The sequence below is a fragment of the Saccostrea cucullata genome, unplaced genomic scaffold (assembly GCF_032062105.1).
Source record: "Saccostrea cucullata isolate Sc308-1 unplaced genomic scaffold, CSIRO_AGI_Scuc_v1 ctg613, whole genome shotgun sequence".
NCBI lineage: Eukaryota > Metazoa > Mollusca > Bivalvia > Ostreida > Ostreidae > Saccostrea > Saccostrea cuccullata.
In genome coordinates this window covers 179,049-192,317 of record NW_026923726.1, presented here as the reverse complement: position 1 = coordinate 192,317, position 13,269 = coordinate 179,049, and the positions used below count along the sequence as shown (strand labels likewise).

At 34.5% G+C, this 13,269-nt stretch overlaps 2 protein-coding genes across 5 annotated transcripts in view; one reads left to right on the top strand and one right to left on the bottom strand.

Moving 5' to 3' along the window:
• Nucleotides 1-4,850, top strand: part of LOC134264777 (valine--tRNA ligase-like) — a 30,411-nt gene extending 25,561 nt beyond the window's left edge. For both annotated transcript variants that reach the window (XM_062747058.1, XM_062747059.1), the window contains 2 exons: nucleotides 4,307-4,447; nucleotides 4,722-4,850. In XM_062747058.1, the coding sequence (XP_062603042.1) occupies nucleotides 4,307-4,447; nucleotides 4,722-4,805 (225 nt within the window). In that variant the 3' untranslated portion in view covers nucleotides 4,806-4,850. The remainder of the gene's footprint in view (nucleotides 1-4,306; nucleotides 4,448-4,721) is intronic.
• A 70-nt stretch (nucleotides 4,851-4,920) lies between these two features.
• LOC134264778 (myosin-9-like) lies at nucleotides 4,921-10,621 on the bottom strand. Of its 3 annotated transcripts, none has more exons than XM_062747061.1 (3): nucleotides 9,185-10,621; nucleotides 8,861-8,875; nucleotides 4,921-5,234 (listed from the first exon to the last, which is right to left on the bottom strand). In XM_062747061.1, exons 1-3 carry the CDS (start codon nucleotides 10,497-10,499, stop codon nucleotides 4,921-4,923), a joined length of 1,644 nt encoding a protein of 547 aa, XP_062603045.1. In that variant the 5' UTR covers nucleotides 10,500-10,621. The 3 variants fall into 3 exon arrangements, with proteins under 3 accessions (XP_062603045.1, XP_062603044.1, XP_062603046.1); XM_062747060.1 differs by lacking the exon at nucleotides 8,861-8,875 and adding an exon at nucleotides 6,191-6,226; XM_062747062.1 differs by lacking the exon at nucleotides 8,861-8,875.
• Nucleotides 10,622-13,269: the final 2,648 nt, after the last annotated feature.

The following is a 13,269-nucleotide window of genomic DNA, read 5'->3' as shown; positions in this document are numbered from 1 at the left end:
TCATAAGACGTGAAATATTTAACCCCTATCGTAAACTCTTCTTCAAAAATTATGGCCCAGGTTAATTTTTTTTAACAGTAAGTTGACCACAAAGTTCAAGGTCAGAAATAAATACATCCATGGAAAATCCTTGTCACAAGGAATAAATCTGTGAAAATAAGAAGGCCCAAGATCTAACAGTTCTAAAATTATCGCCAAGGTTAAAGTTTTTTTTAAAAGATGGTTAAACTCTAGGGTTAAAAGGTTAAAAAATATATCCTGGAATGGTCTTGTCACAATAAACACATATAAAGTATGTAAGTCCTATCACCAAATGTTCAAAAGTTATGACCAAGGTTATAGTTTTGTATTTTTGTCAAAAGTGCCCAGACTCCAAGGTCAAAAGGTCAAATATATTGATACCCGAAGAAAAGTCTTGTCACAAACAATACACATGTGAAATATGAAAGCCATAGCTCTAACCAATTAAAAGTAATGGGTAAGGTTAAAAGTTTTTGCGGACAAACAGACAGCCAGCTAGGCAGACGGACGGACAAGGCATAGAGTGGACCCTAGGGTGAAAATGAATTCCAAATTTTATTACACATCAGCAGGACACAACCAATCTTAAAAAATGGGTAAGTTACTGCAAAAATGTAAGAGGATTTCAGAGAAACCTGATTTCTTAGTAGAAAAACGTCTTTTTTTGACACCCTTTCCATTGTTCCATGTTCTCCGAAACGTTTTACACAGCTTAGGACACTTTCATTCATGTTGCAAAAACTGTGCGGGCTACTGCAAAAAATGTAAGAGGAGATCAGAGAGGCAGGTTTAACTTTGATAGAAAAACACAGTTTTATTCCCGCCCCTCTGGGTGAAAATTAGAATTTCAGAAATCTTTTTGCACATGTTCTTGGCAGCGCCGGTCATATTTCAAAAGATGAGTTGACTATATTGCACAAAATATAGTAGTTGTAGGCAAAATATGATGTAATAGATAGATGGGCGGACATCAACAATATACTTAGTATTTGAGCGTTCTTTAGAAAATGCGGATACCGGTATAAAAATGTTTGGACGAATGGAGTAAAAAACTGCATTGTTATATTTTCTTTATTTAGTAGTAATAAAAGGTAAAATTGAGCAGCAATCGATCTACAAAAAAAATTCTCAAAAAATATAAATCTGTAAACGGGATACTAAACACAGACACCCAGAAATTTCAGAGTGGGATCATGTGCCTTTAAAGAGTAAGCATCCCGTTTTGACTAGTCTTATCCGCCTTTGATGTTTTGAATCAGGTAGACATAACATTCCGCAGTAAAATTTAGTAAAAAGAGAAAGGGCTTAACAGTATTGGTATGAAGAACGTCAGCCAAAATTCGATCCAGTGATAGGGACTAATAAAGAGCAAGATGTCCTTCAGAAACCTCAATAGAATTAACTAGGTATTCTTAGGTTTAGAATAAGATATTTTAAAATGCTGCGTCATTCTCGTATCTCCCACACCGCTATACGTTATGTTACCTGAGGAGTCAAAAGTCCCGGAATAACATACAAATATGTCAGCAAATCGTGGCAATTATTTCTCTAGGGAGTCGTACTTTTTAACCTTCCAATCATTTACTTCCAATGTCAGCTGAAGAGGGCAACACTTTTACTCAGCAGTGATAAAAGGGAGCTGACAGTCTTTTTTAATACTATAATAGGCAGTTAATGAATCTTGGGCCTAATTTCAAAAAGCAAAACATGTCGAAGATTGATAAATGTAGTCATTTAGGCCGGGGGTGAACAATTTTCTTTGGTACTATTTTTTTTTCTGTATTTATCGGCATAATCTGTACAAAAAGACACAATACCATGATCACAAGTTAATATGCGATTCTAGAATTAGAGAAAGGTTTACAAGAGGTCTTATCTTTAGGACAGAATCGGGATAGCTTCATTGTTTCACATTTGTGAAGTGGCATGTTTTAAATTTCCACAGGATTTAGAATGAACAGTACACAATTTCATATTGTAAAGGGATTTGTTGCAAAAAAATATTTAAAAATATTTCTGTATTGATACGTGGCATTGTACAAATGTGTAAATTGTTCTTAAAAAATGCATTTAAATATGTTTGCAGACAATATCTGATCATGTCATATAATAGCTTTTATTCATGTAGAAACTATATATAGAAGTCTTACATGGTTTTTCCTCACTTTCTCTATTCACTTTAACAAAAAATGAATCTTCTAGGATTTATTTTCTAATTCCTTCAAACAAATCTGATCTATTTTTGTCAGTTCGCTTGTTCCTTAGCCCTTTTAAACTCTGGCTTTTATTATAGACCATGTTAACATCAGATGAAAGTAGTCGGCATTCAAGGGCGGCGTCGTTGATCGGGGGCCAGCAACATTCCTGTGTCGCGCTGTCCTCCAGCTCCAGTTGACAAGAGCAATCAATGCAGAAACCACTGAACAAATGGCCTAATCTCTAGTTATATTTAGTTTTCTTACCGTTCCGATAACCCGCATTAGTAATATTGCAGCAACCAGAGTACACATGTGGAATGACTGTTGTACTGAGCGCTTAGGTATGATCTTCGATTACACGGCCCTAAAGGCCTGCGTCTTAAAGTGACCAGACTGACTCACCAAAGTTATCTGAAGTCAGTTCTTGTACTTTGTGGGGCTTCAGAAGCGAAAATCTATTAGAATGGTAACAATTGATGAAAGAAGGATTTGCAGACTCCCTTGTTATTATATTTACTGCAGTAGTACTGTATATAATGGAGACCCTTTCTATTTTCTATTCAAACAAGAACCACTCCTCAGCAATTTTGGAGTTACTAATATATATTCCCGTCTTTGCGTACTTGTTCTTCATTGTTAAAATATCCTCATGGTATACCTATCAGTTAAAGATCGTGAAGGAAGAGACTCTCAGACAACTGCTTAATATGGTTTTATGTCAACTTCTATCTATTCTAATCGATTTAATGCAAGATAAATAAATTTTGTCAAAGATCACAACCTCACGTACTTGGAAACCTCTTTTCTCTTTTTTAAATCGTTTAGAATTGAAGACAGTTTTAAAATCTTTGAAAAAGAAGAGAATTACTCTATAGGGAAAAAAACACTCTTGCCCTAAGATTTAAATTTCATTTATATGACAAATGCACCACACCAAAGATTATATGGGTTGTACTGTTTGTGTCTGATGTCATTTTGAGTATTGATATATCACCAAACACTTGAGTACACCTAGTTGACCAAACATGACTGATTCCTAAAGATGGCAACGCAGAGAGTCGACCATGGCCGCTCATTTGTTCGCCACTGGCAGCTTCAAGTGCAATTTTATTCCAGAAAGAGAAAGATGACTAAGAATTTAAATAAACTCTCAAGATTGTGTTTTGAATACTTTGGCCCCCTTTTAGTATACAATCTTATTCATATCAATTATTTCTCAACGGGTAATGATAGCATATCACATTTAAAATTTCTACAACAAAATTTAGTTCAAAAGTCGTCCATATTGATCCTATTCAATTCTTTTGATTGCGTCGTTTTCGTGGTGAGTGTGCTATAGGACCTGCTATTAGCGAGTCTCCTTCTATTCAGATAGACTTTAATATTTTTTTGTCAATTCAACATCTTATCTTCTGGAAACCATTTCAGTTAGTGCGATAACGGCAATGAACTAAAAAAAAAAGTTCGTCTTTTAAATCGATACAATCGAATCTGTTTGAAAAGTCGACCAGGTTGAATAAACTTCATGATTTTTCTATCACGGAATTTGTTGAATGTCTTTATTAATAAATCAAAAGATCGGTCCCCAAAAGAGATTGATTACCAAAATATTGGTTAAGTAAAAGCAAGATTTGAATACGCCTAAATTTCGTACACCCGGAAAATGTTAGACGTCTCCTTTGCTAAATAGTTTGAACTATTAAAACTTTTGTTAATGTTATTCTTTGATTGTTCAAAAGGTGTCCATAATTTAGAACAAGAAATTTAAAAGAAAAAAGAATATGTTTCTGCAAAAACGCTTTTCATTTTTTTAATTCAAAAACAAATTTTAAATAGATTTAGAAGAATACGGAAACTTGTTATCTTCAATTGTCACTTTCAATACATGTGCAGTACTAATGATGTCAAGAACTCGTTCTGTGCTCAGTAAATCAGGTTCTTGTTTTTTTTTTCTCCAGGTTTTTGGCTTCGTATCTCGTATGTGCGCCATAGCAAAAAAGTTTTTTCGTAACTTAGTCTTTTAGCAGGGCCGTAGAAATACTGAGACTTTTGTACATATTTAACCATTTTATTGAATTTCATAACAGGGTGTGATTGATGTCGACATGGAGATAGAGAAAATAAATCAAAAACTCGGGAAGCTCGGGAAAAAGATGGATCAACTGAAAAAATCTTCAGAAAAGGCGTCCAAAATGACGTCACAGAAACAACAGAAACTTCAGATAGAGGTAAAACACAGTACAAAACCCAACAGATTAAAATCATATCTACGTAAATTTTATACTAATATCTGTTAATATCCAGTTTTATTTTTCATAATCTCATCCTGACGTAAAAATTCAAAAATGAAGTACATATCACAGATACAAAAACTTCATTACAAATAAAATTCTGACCAAATCGAAATTTTTATCGTCAAAATGCAAATTTAAGCTTCCAATTATTCTAGATTATACTGAAAACCTAGTTTATAGTTGACTACAATAAATATTTGTTAATTAGATACTGGAGACGGAAGAAATGATAGGACGACTAAGAGAGAGCATAGGGGAGTTGGAGACCATGCGTAATAAAAATAACGACTAGAAATGACGCCACAAGATGGTTGGCAATGTAACAAAAGGCACGTGTTCTGATGAAAAACTAAATTCTGATTCATGGAAAATGGCGTTTGATTAGCATCGTCACGTAACACAAGTCTTTATCCATAAACATTTTCAACAGTGAATTTGCTTTCCAGTTTTTGTGCTAGCTCAACTTTATTTAGCTTCCGAAGTCCCTTTATAAGCTGAACAATGTCGCCATGTCTGTTAAAAGAGCGCCACTTTTCCAAAGAACGAAGTGCCGATTCTTCGGGAGTTCTGTCTTGGCGGGCCGAAATAGTGTCGATGACTTCCACATCCTTTTGTCGCCTGTCGGGGTCACGTGGGGGCTGGAATGGCAGACGATCGTAGAGCTTCTTCCAATCTCGTCCAATGTGAAAGGCAACATATCGACAGGCGTCATCCATTTGAACTAGAAAAAAACGACACGTTAGCTCACAGATTCTAAAGAGTATAGAACAATTTTATAGTCTGGAATAATTTATTGATAAAAATCGATTGCAGGAAACGTTTGAACAGCAATTAAAATTGTGTTAACAAATAATTTTTGCCCAATGATTGATTTTATAAAAAGTATTCAAAAAGATATCGTGTTGTTGAGATCACACAATGTCAACAGATGAATCTTTTCAGTTCAATATTGTCAATCGAATCAATGAATATCAATTTTAAAATGTCAGTCATTATCAAGAAAAATCAGCACGTATTTGACCGTTGGCTGAAGAGCTGGGGGTGATAGCCCCCTCTGTTGACTTGACCCCCCGGACGGAACCTCTGATGATAGATAGGACGGAGATATCATCTGAAGTTGCTATTCATTTTAATCATTTATGTACTTTTAAAAGACTGCTGTTGAAATAATGTTATAAAAGGACAGGGACAGATTTGTATTCATTCATAATGCATAACTTTACAAAATCGTCAACGTGAATCAATGGATTAAAAAAAACCAGGGGTTTGATTTTTGCACTGTCATTACATGATTAATTGATGACGACACCTTTGTTAGTCTAAGCTTTTATTTTATGATGGCATACATGTTTGACGAATCCGATAAAACTAAAGATACTAATGAATGTGTAATATTCTAAAATAATCTCATTACTTCTTTGATATGGAGGGAAAATCAAAACTTCAAAAGCTTGAATTTTCCTTGATTTTTTTTTTAACTTTAAAACGAATTTTGTTAGTTTTGCCATTATCAATAATTATTCACGATAAAAATTCAACAGCACACAAATATTAAAGGCCAGGAGAAAAAGACAGATGAGTAGCGAAATTGTTAAAACTAGCATTATATAAAACAAAAGCTCAGTAATAAGTGCTGGTAAATTCCATTTACATAAAAGCAAGACAAAGACCTAGTACCTAAGTGTGCATGCATCACAGGTGATGGCGACTTCTCTACAAAGATAATAAGATAGCAAAGTCAAAGGAAAGAAGCATTCCATTGCTAATATATCAGGGGCTTTTCCCTTAGATGTTCATTATTGAAAACCGTAATTTTTTGTTTTCAATAGTTTTCGCATTTATAAGTAAGATATTTATGGAAGCATTTTAAACATATGGCAAATGAAAGAACTGATTCTATAATAAGGAGTGACAAGGAAAAGCAGAAGAATTTTTACAGAGTGAAACACATTATTAAAGTTAAACAATTTCCTGTAAATATTTATTCAAATTAAATGGCTCTAATGTCTTTCTTGGTCTTTTCAGGCGGCGGTTCGTAAAGTTGAAGTATCTTTGTTGTTGGGAGAACTTAACCCCCCTGTGAATGATACTGACGCGGGCTGAAATTTTCATTTATAAAACTTTCTATCCATATTTTAAAGGAAAACAACTTGCTGACACTTGCCTGGGACTGTTTACATGGCCCGAATTGGACCGTGCTGTGTATTGACAAAGTCGTTAACACAGCTTAAAGACTAGTGTCTTCGTGTTTCGCAGGGCATGTGACAAAAGTTAAATTGGATCAATATGTCATTTTGAGTGCACTTAAATATAAAAGATTGTCCCTTTCTACCTGTTTTGTTTTTAAAAGAGCAGCCACTTTAAACAAGTAGTCCGGGGTTTGTATTCCTAGACGAGCGGTAGAGAACATGCGCCTATAGGCCATTTTTATTTCTGAATGAGAATATTGAATAATTTTTGTTTAGAATATACTAAATAAAGATCATGTGTATAGGTAACAAACGTGAGGAATAAGTCTTGTGCAAATATGCCATTTCTTCGTAAAATAAACAGAAATGTTTTGACTTGTCGAATTCAGTTTGCAAGTCGGACCTAAATTAAATATTAAAAATTAGATCTCCGTTTTTGCCGAAGGTCGGGACACTATATAAAGCTTAGTGGTTTTTATTGAAACATTTAAAGGTACTTTGAGAATACAGGTCACTATGTTAAACTATTCATCATTCATTTAATCGGATCAGAATTCTCCTTAAATAATCATAACCAATAATACCCCACTTAGCTGGTCCAGAATTTAGGTACAAGAACCAGTTTCTCTCTGGTGACATTTTTCCGTAAATGAAGAATTTCATTCCAAGAATGCTTCAAACCTTTATCTAATACAGGCACTTAAAAACAAAGCTCTTCTAACTGTTTAAATAATAAATATAAACTGGGGGGGTACCTGTGAAGTGCGAAACGAAATAGAAACGAAACGAAACGAAACGAACTGAAACGAAACGAAATCTGCCGAAACGAAACGAAACTTACCGAAACGAAACGAAACCTACCGAAACGAAACGAAACAAAGACGAAACGAAACGAAATCAAAACGAAACCTGCCGAAACGAAACAAAACTATCAAAATGTTTTTTTCTCCCCAAATCAAGGTTCATGTATATATGTGTAACTGCATGTGGACTTTTTTGTACTTCAAATAAAATTTATATAGTTCAAGCACTTGTTAATATAAAATTTAATTACCGATGAATTATGTTCCCTTTTCAATCTAATGATTTATTTACATGTTTGCTAGCTGCAAATATGCACGAGCGTACTATGCATGTATAATTTCAATATGTGCAGTATTTTCTAATTTTTATATCTTAGTCCTTATTTATCTAGATACAATATATCTATCAAAATTGATGTGTTACATGTAAAGGCTCGTTTATGTACAGATCGAAATGAAGTCACTGTACTGCTGTATTGCGAATGTTTTAAAACATAAAATAAACCAGAGACTTAGAGTATTTGGTATTCCATTCCGAGGTGTCTGGTTTTATCGTTCAATTATACATGCAACTCCAATCCTTTCAATGTACATACGGTCCTGTTTTTATCGAGGTAATTTTCGAGGAAGAAATGAGTGGTTTGCAATTAGAAAGGCTGGACCAGAGAGGTCTAAAACGATTTAATTGACCAGAAAAAAGTCTCTCGAAGCGAACGATGTCATTTTAAGTAGGTAAATTATTCAGTATTCAGTAAGATATTAACAAAATATGACATAGGCGTCGGAAGCGGGGGGGGGGGGGGGGGTCCCCCACCAACTTCTTTTGCAAAGATATATATTATTTAGGCATTGAAAATTAGGGCATACCTTTTTTGTTGGTAAAGCCCCCCCCCCCACCTTCAATTTCCTTCTGACGCCTATGTATGAGCTTGAAGCGAAACAATTACCTGTGGTGCTTCAACTATATAAATTTCATATGAAGTAAAAACAGACGATATGCAGTTACACATTATATATAACTATATGTAAATGTATATAGCTTGATTTAAAAAACATTCTGAAAGTTTTGTTTCGTTTCGGCAGGTTTCGTTTTGATTTCGTTTCGTTTCGTCTTGATTTCGTTTCGTTTCGGTAGGTTTCGTTTCGTTTCGGTAGGTTTCGTTTCGTTTCGGCAGATTTCGTTTCGTTTCGTTTCTATTTCGTTTCGCACTTTACAGGTACCCAAACTGGGGGCAAGTTAAGAGAATCTGTATCATGCAGATGAACTCTGATATAAAATAGTCTAACTCACTGTTGTTATACAAAGAAACTTCTATCAATAAAGAGAGGATATCAAAAGGTTTATAGTTATTTACCTTTCTGCCTTCTAGCTTAAATAATTTGGATAAATATTATTATATTTTTTATTTTGTTTATCTATTACTTTTTACAATTATTTTTTTTTTGTTATTTATCGCACAATTTCTTAAAATTCTCAAATTATCTCTTCTTCGAAGACGTATGTCATTCCTACAAAATATCCAGTTTGTTTGTTGTTACGTAAAAAAGACGTTGTTGCATCTTATCTTTTCTAGGAAAAAATCACATGAAAGGATAAAACAAGTAAAATAAAATGTGGATGTAGCTCTATTAAGAAATTTAAGAAATCTAGGACATTTTATTCCTGTGTGAATATTTACCTTTTGTGGTGACTTCTTGTTTCCTAGTGTTAATCCTTCTTAATGTATCGGGAGATAATTTCAGTTCTCTCACTCTTTTCAAAATTTCTTGTTTTTCATCAATGCTGTTCAGACGGTCTAAGATGGATTTCATTTCAATCTCAGTACCCACAATTCCCTGTTTTATCTCTTCTTGTTCGTGTCGTTTGGTAACAATTTCCACCTTTAGTTCGTAAGTTCTATCTGAGATTTTTTTGAGTTCCCTGTCTAACCGCCCGTGTTGTCTTTCCATCACACTCTTCCGCTCCTCGAGACGATCTAGATCCGCCTCCGCTTTCTCTAACGACCGCCGTAATTCCTGACGATCTCTAGGGGCGATTGGTGTTTTGTCCGCCACTGCCTCTCTCAGATCATTAATTTCCGTGTTTTTATTTTCAATTTGTTTTTCCAATCTCTCTATTTTTAAGTTCACAGTCTCTAAGCTGTTTTTAAGTTTGTGTTTTTCTTTTTTATGGTATGCATGATCTCTCATTATTGAATAGTTAACTTTTTGTTTTTTGTCTAAATTTTTTGTGGCGACTTGTTTTTCTTCTTCCAACTTCCGGATGTTTTCGACTAGACTTTCTTTGTATGAATTATTGAAAAAGACCTCTTGTAATAAACGATCGGGATAAGACGCATCGTCCGCGATCCATTTCTTTATGGCGTGAGCGATTTCAATATTCAGAACACATATTTCTTCCATTAATGCTGCGTGGATGTTGCCCTTGGATATAAAGTCATAAAATGGTGATTTCATTTCACCGTACTTTAATATATTGTTATTCAAAGAAGCAATTTTTTGGTCTATATCCTTTTTGCTTGCTACTATCCATTCCTCGTATTCGGTTATAGGTCGAATTTCTACTTCGTCGTAGGTTTCTTCTATAAAACTCCGACAATATTTGTATAAATGGTCCCTTGCACATTCCACAAGATTTTCCCGAATATTTGGAATCAGTTTTTCAAAAGTCCTTGCTCTCTCACAAATAAACACTAAATTCTTGTAATCCTGCTTCTTTCTGATGCCTTCTTCCACTTGTTTTATTTTGTGTTTTTCCCAGAATTCCTTGGAGGTAGAGAACTGAGAAGCAGACATTTTCCAGCTTGTTAGAAGCTCATCCAAGCAAGCTGCACAGCTTTCATAATTTAATTCTACTGCGTTCAGATATTTTTTGGCAAATTTTCGAATTTCCAGACAAACATCGTTCACAACATCTATCATAATTTTGTATTCGGCCTCTCGTGTCGGAGGCGGACGAGTGTTTCGTTTCTTGTTCCGTGAATGTGTCGGCATTTTTTCCTTGTCATTTACCTTTCAGTGAACATTGCAAATCGAACGATGATAGGTACATCCACGCTTTTTCCTGGAATCTTCCTCATTTAGTTTCAGCATCGCCGTAATCTCTTCCTATCCCTCTTCCTATAAATAGAAATAAGTCAGTGCCTTAACGCAGCAACATCATCATCCCTGGATCATTTCTTTAACAATTAAGTGACAATATTTTCCCGCAGCCTTCTTAATATTCCATGCAATCCGTTTTATTAGTGTGACAACAACACATTTAATACTTAACATTGACATTGCAAGGATGTTCCAATCTTCCGGATGATAGTTATTGATTTGTTTGGAATAAAAATCGGAGAAACAGATACGTTTGACAGTTCTGTACATAACACCAAGCGAGTTACAAATATTTGAATCATAATACGATTTAGAGGCAAGCCCAAGTAATTAATTAAAAAGTATAAGGATTTAAAAAAAAAAACAGTCTCCTTGATATCAATTTGAAGGGCAAATTCTTTGGATTTCGTTAAAATTCTATATGTATTTCCAGTTTACTGACAAATTCCTGAAAATTCTGCTGAAATCAATTACTTGATGTAAAACTATGTCTTAGCACTGACCGATGCGACTCGATGTTAACTCGTACCATATCGAAAGACCGACTCCCCACAATTCATACCAGATCGAAAAACCGACTCCCCACAATTCATCCCAGATCGAAGGATCGACTCCCTAATAAGCTGTTTCACAAGTGGGGCTATTCCTACGTCAACATATTGGCGTCGACTACGACAAAAATGCAACAAGACTATGAGTAAAGCTACAGCGGTTAAACAAAGAGCAGTCCTAATTAGTAAAAATCTGAATCGACTGGTCTTATATGATGTCCATTCATTAGGGGTTTCATTTTGGAGTAAATGTATGTTAAGTATCTTTAAAGATACACGAAGATGTTTGAATTGTTCCTTGAACATTATGTCGATATATTGATGTTTTGGGAAGAAATTATTAATGTTCTTGTATTCAATATTTAACCTCGTGTTCATTGTTCAGAAATTTAGGTCCACAACAATCAAAACATTGATTTTGATGTGGGAGAAAGACCGATATTTAAAAAAATATATAATTCATTTGTTCCAGTAATAGAAAGTCTTAGGGAAAAAATGTTTTCCTCGTAAATTCAATGATTTTTATTTGAATTATAATTTACAACACAATCAAATCGAATTATAAAATTGTTAAGTTATGAATAAATTTTCTTACCTGCATTGTTATTTTAAAAAAATCACTTTAAATGTTTAGAGTTCTTGTAAGATGCTAACCTTATGGCGTTTACTATGCCACTGATATTATTTTAATATTGAAATCATTCGCGCATTAAATTATCGTGAACATTTAAAGGACAAGGGTTGCTACTAAATTACATTAATGCCGATCGAGCTTTCCAGGTTTTTTTTTATTCACGTCGGAGAGTTTACCTATTCAAACTTTCTTGTATGGGTTTTTACTTATGTATATATACATGTATATATATTTATATATCGACCTTGAAAATTTAAGGAATCGATATTGACATTGAAATTCTCTTGGCGAACAATATTGAAAAAGACCAAGTACATGCAGGTGTTAGGGACTTAAATACTCTCAAGTGGAACTTGCTGAAAGGAAAAAATTGTCATTATTACATAAGTATTGTGTGTATCGAAATGGAGGAATATGCATTGCACCCTGGTCCATTTTTTTAAAGGGTTAAATAGATTGCATTGGCAGGAATGTTTTATTTGTAAAATTTAGGGCGTGTAAGGTTGAACTATTCCAAGAAGCTCTAACGAAGTAGAGAGATATTTGGCCGACCTAACCCCCCCCCCCTTTTTTTTTAAAACTCCATGTAAACTCCAGAACCAAAAGACTGATGTTACGATCGTTTGAACATGAAAAATACATTTAGATTAATATTTTAAACAGAATATTATAAGTATATATACGTGTAAGTAATGGCCAGAACGTGTAAGTTAAATAAACAAGGGAATTATAAGGTATCATCCTATCCTTGGGGTCCAAGACCGCATGTAAACTCGCCGATGGGGGGGGGGGGGGGGGGGGGGGGGGCAGTTTATTGTCTCAAATCTTTCACTTTTCATACCAGGATCATGATCAGTTCCCTACAAATAGTTCGACAATAATTATGATAGAATATTAAATATTTTAACTTATGAAAAACATCATTTACTTTGATCTGTGTGTTGTATGTGAAAAAAACATTTTCTTGAATTTGATATTAGAATGGTGGAGGAAAACATTGTCAGTAAAGCCATAGTTGTCCCCGATCAACCTATCAACTCGAACTTTAGATATTTTATTTCCCTTTCTCAGTATGAACATAGAAGTTGACCAGACAACACGTGTAACGATTGCTGTTAATCCGCGAACAAGAGCTGCACTTGATAAAGATGTCACCCGGTGCGCGGCAAGCGAAAAAGAAAAGAAGTAATCGAAATAATATTGGCGCCATTAGAAAACAGATAGTTTGAACAGCTGATGAGCAAATGGATGGAATTGCAATTTCAACAATGCCTAAGCAAGGAGGTAATTGTGGAAAGTAACAGGTACAAAACGGCTGGGATTGATCGATGCTCATACAAATCACTGGTCCCAATTGATCTTTCAATGGCTACTAAGTAGGGGATTAACTCCAAATCGCTTTCCGTGTTTATCGTCCCGAGTTCTTTAACTCCGAGTGGAAAAATTAGCGGACAGAAACTATGGACTACATTTTTGG

Excerpts from the sequence above, each read along its gene's own strand:
- LOC134264778 (XM_062747060.1), bottom strand. The coding sequence starts at position 10,499 with ATGCCGACACATTCACGGAACAAGAAACGAAACACTCGTCCGCCTCCG. Across the intron at positions 6,227-9,184 it reads ACAAGAAGTCACCACAAAAG|AGAAGTCGCCATCACCTGTG; the intron begins GTAAATATTCAC and ends TTATCTTTGTAG. Across the intron at positions 5,235-6,190 it reads TGTGATGCATGCACACTTAG|TTCAAATGGATGACGCCTGT; the intron begins GTACTAGGTCTT and ends GTTTTTTTCTAG.